This window comes from Trichechus manatus, unplaced genomic scaffold (genome assembly GCF_000243295.1).
Source record: "Trichechus manatus latirostris isolate Lorelei unplaced genomic scaffold, TriManLat1.0 scaffold00029, whole genome shotgun sequence".
Lineage (NCBI taxonomy): Eukaryota > Metazoa > Chordata > Mammalia > Sirenia > Trichechidae > Trichechus > Trichechus manatus.
Genome location: NW_004443965.1, coordinates 17,031,975 through 17,040,158, shown reverse-complemented (window position 1 = coordinate 17,040,158; position 8,184 = coordinate 17,031,975). Strand labels below are relative to the sequence as shown.

Genomic DNA, 8,184 nt, shown 5'->3' with positions numbered 1-8,184 from the left:
TGAGACCAGTGGAGTATCTTAGATGGCTGCTCACAGGCTTGTAAGACCCCAGACGCTACTCACCAAGGTAGAATGTAGAACATTGTCTTTATAAACTGTTATGCCAATATACACACATTTTTTGAGGGGCATGATTCAATCCATGACAAACGCCTTTTTTGAGGTAGGATTCTATTTGCTCATCTTTCTTCATGTTCCCCACACCCCATCCAGCATTTATAGAAAAGTATTTGAAGGACTTTTTTTTTTATTTTTATTTTTTTATTAGGTGAAAGTTTACAGAGCAGATTAGTTTCCCATTCGATAATTTGTACAAAAAGTGTTCCATGACATTGGTTTCATTCCCCACATTGTGTCAGCATTGTTTCCATTTCTGTCCTAGGTTCCTCATTTCCTTTCATCCTGATTTTCTGCCCCTTCCTGCTTTCTCATCTTTGCTTTTGGGGAGGTATTGCCGTTTTGAAGTCATGTAATTGCTTGTTCTAAGGAGCACATTAGTCTTGAGTGTTATTGCTTAATTTATAGGCCTGTCTTTTGTTTGACTGAAAGGAGGTTCTGGGAGTGGCATCACTTCCAGTTCAAAAGGGCGTCTTAGGGCCATAATCTCAGGGGTTCCTCCAGTTTCTGTCAGGCCAGTAAGTCTGGCCTTTTTTGTGAATTATATTTTTTACTCTACCATTTTTCTCCCGCTCTGACCAGGGCCCTCTGTTGTGATCCCAGTTAGAGTGGTTGGTGGTGGTAGCTGAGCATCATCTAGTTCTTCTGGTCTAGGGGTCGTGTAGGCTATGGTTTATGTGGTCCATTATTTCTTTGGACTAATTGCTCCCTTGTGTCTTTGGTTTTCTTCATTATCCTTTTCTCTGGATGGGAAGAGACCAGTAGTTGTATCTTAGATGGCTGCTGGAAGCTTTTAAGATCCCAGACACTACTCACCAAAGTAGGGTGCAAAACTCTGTGTTTATGAACTATGTTGTGCCAATTGACGTAGATGTCTCCAAGTCCATGGTCCTTCACTTCTAGCCTAGGAACTTAATCCTATGAGATGTTTGGTTATGTCTGATTAGTTGCCCTGACTGTGGCCCTTGTGTGCTTTATTGTCTGTATTAATATGTAAGCAACCCCTACAGTTATGTATGTGGAAATATCCATGACCAAGCCTGTATCTGCAGGTGGGTGTGTTCCCTTATATGCTCTCACACCTCTTGGCATACCTATCTACCTGTGTATCCATTTGTAAATTAGTGTTTGTTAATACTATTGTTGCAGGATTGTGTATGCTATAGTAATTACCTTTGTGGCCCTTTGTTCTTGAATTCCTCTCAGTGTCCTCCCACGCCTAGGTAGGTCATATATTTCTGAAATCTATTGACAACAACTAGAGGAACAAAGTTGGTTGACAAGATTTATTGCCATGAAATATTTTCTCATATAGTCACTTGGTTTCTTTGCTAGGAGTTTTCAGTGGCTACTCTGCCTCTCTATATATGTACTCTCTTTTTTTTATTGCAGTAAATATATGTGCAACAAAACACTTGGCCATTTCAGCATTCTTCACGTGTACAAATTGGTGACATTAATTATGTTTATCTTGTTGTTCAAGCATCATCAGTATGTATTTCCAAAATTTTCTATCACCCTTAACAGAAGCTTAGTGTCCCCTAAGCAATGAGACCCTCTTTTCTCCTTCCTTCTGCCTGTCCCTATAATCACTAATAAAGTTTAGTCTTTATAAAGCAGAAAAAAAGACAGGAAAGAAAAAAACCCATTGCCGTGGCGTAGAGACTGACTCATGGTAACCCCATGTGTTACAGAATAGACCTGCTCCGTAGGATTTTCTTGGTTGTAATCTTTATGGAATTAGATTCCTAGACCTTTCTAGTCTGAAAGCTCTGCTGAAACTTCTTCAGCCTCTTAGCAACACACAAGACTCCATTAATAGATGAGTGATGGCTGTGCTTGAGGTGCATTGACCAGGAATCCAATCTGGATCTCCTGCATGGAAGGTGAGAATTCTACCACTGACCACCACATTTTATTTTTCCATTTATCTGTTGATAGACATTTAGGCTATTTCCACCTTTCAGCTATTGGGAATACTGCTACAATGAACATTGGTGTAAAAGTATGTGTTTCCATTCCTTCTTTCAGTTCTTTTGGGTATATACTTAGGAGTGTTATTGCTGAATTAAGTTATAAATCTATAGCTTTTTGAGGAACTGCCAAACTATTCTCCACAGCAACTTTACTGTTTTACAATCCCACCATCAATGGATGAGAGTTACAATTTTTCCACATCCTTGCCAACACCTGTTGTTTTCTGTTTTTTAATCATAGTCATATTAGTGGGTGAAGTGTGATATCTTAGTGTGGTTTTGATTTGCATTTTCCTAATGACTAATGACATTGAACATCATGTTGTGGGCCATGTGTTTTCCACTGTGAAATGTCTATTTAAGTCCTTTGCCCATTTTTTTTTATTGGGTTGTCTCTTTGTTTGTAAGTTGTAGGAGTTCTGTATATATTCTGGATATTAAACCCTTATCTGATACATGGTTTCCAAAAATTTTCTCCCGTTCTGTAGGTTTTCTCTTCACTTTGTTGATTAAGTCCTTTGATGAACAAAAGTTTTAAATTTTGGTGAGATCCCATTTATCTTTTTTTTGTTAATTTTACCTGTACTTTTGGTGTTGCATCTAAAAATCTGTTTTTGACGACTGTAGTTTTAGCTCTTAGATTACGTCTCTGATTCATTTTGAGTTAGTTTTCCTATATGGTATGAGGTATGGGTTAAGTTCATTCTTATGTTGGTGGAAATCCAGGTGTCCCAACACCATTTATTATTGAGATTATTCTTTTCCCATTGGATTGGCTTAGTGTCCTTGTCAAAAATCAATTGATCATAGATGTATAGGTTTATTTCTGGACTCTAAATTATATTCCATTGGTCTGTATATCTGTTGTTACACCGGTACCAGACTGTTTTGGCGATAGCTTTATAGTATGTTTTGAGATCAGGAAATGTCAGTTGTCCTGCTGTGTTTTTCTTTTTCAAGATTGCTTTGGCTATTCAAGGCCCCTTGCTGTTCCATATAAATTTGAAGATAGGCTTTTCCATTTCTGCAAAGAAGTCTTTTGGAATTTTGATGGATATTGCATTAGGTAGAATTGACATCTTAAGATCAAGTCTTCTGATCCATGAATATGGTATATCTTTCTATGTATTTAGGTCTTTAATTTGTTTTAGTAGTGTTTTATAGTTTTCAGTATACAAGTATTTCACTTCCTTGATTAGATTTATTTTTAGGTATTTTATTCTTTTAGATACTATTGTAAATGGAATTGTTTCCTTCATTTCCTTTTCAAATTGCTCATTGCTAATGTATAGAAACCTGACAGCTTTGTGTATTAACCTTGTATCCTGCCACTTTACTGAATTTATTTATTAACTCTAGTAGTTTTCTTGTGGTGCTTACCTTCTTAAATTTCACTCTGTTTATCCCTTTAACCAATTTCCTGTGTTTTATGGAAAATCTACTGTAGTTTTAATCTAATCGTTAGAACATTTTACCACTCAAACAGCAGTGTTTTTCAAACTGTAGGTGGAGACCCATTGGTGACTCATAAAAATCAATTTAGTGTGTGTGGCCAATGTTTAAAAAAGAAAAAATAAACTGTAATATGGATTGCCAGATTTAGCAAGTAAAAATATAGGACACCCTGTTAAATTAGAATTTCAGATAAGGAATAATTTTTTTAGTATAATGTGTTTCATGCAATATTTAGAAAATATAAGCTCCAAAGTTTACCATATTTAAAAGCCACATATTTTTTTGACTACTCAACAGAGAATACAGCCATGCATTTATTCTCACTAAGTGTATTTGGTTCAGGACAGAATTATGAAGATGTAGACCATTCTTAGTGTTTCAGTTGTATTCAGGTTCATATTAGCGTAATAGAGCAATAAGAGAACTTTCCTGGTATTTGGGTGGATATGACTCAGTTAGTTTTAATAAGGCTAACTGTGTAAAAGTTTGTTGATGAAATGATTTAAGGAAGCTAAATAGATACTCAAAATCCGTTTGTCTCTATTTTTCAACAGCAACTTTTTAACTGTCAGTCTCTACACAAACTGAGTTTGCCAGACAATGATTTAACAACGCTACCAGCATCTATCGCAAATCTCGTTAATCTCAGGGAGCTGGATGTCAGCAAGAATGGTAAGATTTTTTTCTAACTTCTTGTTCTTGGGAACATGTTACATTATTAAGATTTATATTCTATTTTAACAAATAAAATACAAGATTAAACATCAGATTGAAACATATTACCAAATTAGCTTCATCTAAGAAAAAGTAAAAAGGAACTGGTAGCATGGTGGTTAAGTGCTTGACTGCTAACTGAAAGGTCAGGAGGTCGAACTCACTAGCCATTTCACAGGAGAAAGATGTGGCTTTCAGCTTGGAAACCCTGTGGGGCAGTTCTACTCTGTCCTGTAAGGTCACTGTGAGTTGGAATTGACTCCATGGCAATGGGTAGTAGTAAAATGCTATGGATACACACACACAGACACACACACACATATGTTATAAATAAATATAAAATAAAGTTATATATTTATACATGTTCACTGCCCTGTTGTTTGTAATGATGAGAAATTAGTAACAACTGCATTTTCCATTGTTAGTGTTGCAACGTGGTTAGTAAAAAGAATTGCATACCTCCATCAATATTGACACGAAGTCTACAATGTAGTGTTAAAGGTTAAAAAAAAAAAATTGTAGAACATTAGAAATGATCATTTAACAAATACAGGCAGTCCTTGGGTTATGAACGAGATCTGTTCCTAAGTCTATCTTTAAGTTGAATTTGTAGGTAATTCAGAACAGGTACATACTCTTCTTATTCAACGTCAGTTAGTCAAATGTTTGTCTTAGTATATAGTATATGTTATACCTTTCTATGTGTATGAAATACTTAAACATTTCCAAACTGCACAGTATTTTCATGAGTGTCACAGAGTAGTATGTATGGTCGTTATTATGAACCATTATATTTAACTCAAATTTTTAATATTGTATGATTTATGGCAGTCTGTTCTTAAGTATGAGTTGTTTGTAAGTCGGACGTTTGTAACCCAGGGACTGCCTGTGTTTATTGAGAGTTCAGTCTGTGCTAAGTAGTCTGTTAGGAGTCTGGATTACAGTTAATAGTGAGATATAAAAGGACATAATCACTGCCCAAATGGAGTGTTTAGTCTTGTCTTTGTGGTATTTTAGTTTGATATACATAGAAAAGGTGTCTAAGATACATTGCAGAATGTTAAATACCTACCTTGCTAGGAGATGGAACTAGGTATTTGAAATTTTTGGAACGTGCATGTGTTTCTAATTACAAAAAAGAAAAAGTATCATGAGAATAATTTTTAAATGCTTTAAATACTGCTTTCAACAAACAAGAAATACTAAGTCATATTCAAGAAATGCTTTGTAACATTGAGAGAAAACCTTTATAAGCAAGTCCCAACAGGTTAGTGCAATGGTACCAGCAAATACTTAGTAATTATATTCCATAGCCCTTGGTTCCAAAGTCAGTCTTTCTTTGTTCCAATGATATGAGTTTCCCGCAGTAATTGTTGTGTTATATCACTTCCACTAAATTTATGGATTTAGTATGATTTTAAGACTGATAAAATAGTCATCCTATTTTCACAATTAACAGTTTGCTTTGGCAAGTGAATTAACCAGGTATCCTTACAGGCAAGGATGGTGAGATTTCATCTCACTTATTTTGGACATGTAATCAGGAGGGACCAGTCCTTTGAGAAGGACATCATACTTGGTAATGTAGAGGGTCAGCGAAAAAGAGGAAAACCCTCAGTGAGATGAATTGACACAGTGGCTGCAACAGTGGGCTCAGACATAGCAACAATTGTGAGGATGGTGCAAGACTAGGCAGTGTTCGTTCTTTTGTACATAGGGTCGCTATGAACCGACTCGACAGCACCTAATAACAGCAACAGCTGCCAATCTCTGCTCCCCCTCCCTAAAATAAAATATTGCATTCTTTCACTTGCTAAACCCTAGTTATTTTAGTAGTGGGCAATCCATATATCAAACAGCAGTGGCTAAGAGCTCAGCTGCTAACCAAAAGGTCATCAGTTCGAATCCACCAGCCCCTCCTTGGAAACCCTATGGGGCAGTTGTACTCTGTCCTATAGGGTTGCTATGAGTCGGCATCAACTCGATGGCAGCGGATAATGGGTCACTTAACTAAACCTTAGTATTTCAGTAGTGGGCAATCCATATATCAAACGATAAAATAGTATGTTTTATAGGAAAATGAACAGATTAATATTTCTTTCAGGATTTATGGCTTACTCATATTCACCCTAGTTTAAGTTGTAGTTGCTGTCGGTGCCCTCTGGCTTTCAGTACAGGTTTCATTAATTCTCAGTAGACAGTAAATTTTATACTAGTATTTTTACCGTTTGTTATTGAGTCATTTAATTTACAGTTAAAAATTCTGTTACATATGGAAAATTTGCTTTTTAAATTAAAAAATTATAATCTGTAAGTAGATTGAGTTAATTCAAAATGATACTCTGCTTTTTCTCCAGCTTAAAAATTTCAAACCCAAATAAAAAATCTGTACACAAGTTGAAAAAAATAGCCATAGATTCTCACCAGTAGTTAACATTTCATCACATTTGCTTTATTTTTCTTTCATATATATGTATATATTAATTTAAATAGGTTTAGGAAAAAGATGAACATATGTTGTTGCTTATATAAAATATTATTTTCCTAAACCATTTTAAATTTAAGTTATAGGCATCGTGAGCTTCACTCCTAAATATTGCAGTATGCTTCTCCTAATATCAAGATGTTCATATATGTAACCCCAACATCATTATCACTCTCAAGAAATTTAACATGACATTTAACATTCCTCTGTTGCTTAATGTTCTTTGTTTTGTTTTAGCTATTTTGCTCCTTCTCGCCCTTTCAAGTTAAAGATCACATATAACATTCAGTTATTGTGTCTCTTTTATCTTTTAAAATCAGGAACAGTTCCTCCATTTTTATTTTGTTTATGTTAGTTTTTCATGACATAGACAGTTTTTTTTTTAACTCTGAATTTTTCCTCACGATTGTATTCAGATTAAATGTCCTCAGTTATGAGCTTCTCCACACAGTTTTTTCGTGTTTTCATCCATCACATGTACTATAGTGCCAAGTATTGCTCAATAAATTCTAAAGTACATGAACTTAATTTCTGAACATTATAGTTCTTCATATGTTGATATAGAAGATGATCAAATTAACATTTTCTTTCTAAGGATTTATGCTTTGCTCATATTCACCCTAGTTTATGGTGAAGATTAGTAGTTAGTGCCCTACTGGCTTTCCGTACAGGCTTAATTAATTCTCGGTAAATTTTTATTAGGTATTTCCATTGTTGTTGTTGTTGTCAAGTCGATTCTGGTTCATGTGATCCAGTGTGTTTAGAGTAGGACTGCTTTATAGGGTTTTCTTGGCCGTAATCTGAACAGAAGCTGACTGCAATGCTTTTCTTCAGTGGTGCCACTGGATAGGTTCAAACCAAACTGCCAGCCTTTAAATTAGCAGTCCCGTGCAAACCATTTGCACCACCTAGGGACCTTAGTCAACTACATCCAGATCCATTGCCATCAAGTTGATTCTGACTCATAGCGACCCTATAGGACAGAGTAGAACTGCCCTATAGGGTTCCCAAGGAGCAGCTGGTGGATTTGAACTGCCAACATTTTGGTTAGCAGCCGGGCTCTTAACCACTGCACCACCAGGGCGCCAGTCAACTGCATAGTGTTATATAATTTTAGAACTGTTGTGACCTTAGAAATCATAGTCTGACCTTGTGTCCAAAAGAGGTGTATTTTCTGCTGTTTGGCCTTTTTAAATGGAATATGTTAAGGTTATAAGGAAAGAAGACAGGATATCTCTGAGTATTATTGATAAAATTAAATGCATCTGGAAAAGGCTAGTAAACTTTGCTACCAGTATTTATAGGATGAAATACTAAAGAAAATATTGCTTGGCTCATTAACGAGCACAGACATATTCTCCCTGAAGATCTACGTGTTAACCCCCGATCTATTATGCTAAAATGCGAATGGCGGAATTATGTAAATAGCTATGTTTT

General features: G+C 35.6%; 1 protein-coding gene across 12 annotated transcripts in view; it reads left to right on the top strand.

Moving 5' to 3' along the window:
* Positions 1–8,184, top strand: part of ERBIN (erbb2 interacting protein) — a 180,960-nt gene that overhangs the window by 68,972 nt on the left and 103,804 nt on the right. For 11 of the 12 annotated variants that reach the window (XM_023729587.1, XM_023729588.1, XM_023729589.1 and 8 more), the window contains one exon: positions 4,103–4,220. In XM_023729587.1, the coding sequence (XP_023585355.1) occupies positions 4,103–4,220 (118 nt within the window). Of the gene's footprint in view, positions 1–1,503; positions 1,609–4,102; positions 4,221–8,184 lie in introns of those variants that run through there. The other variant, XM_023729592.1, reaches the window with a different exon arrangement.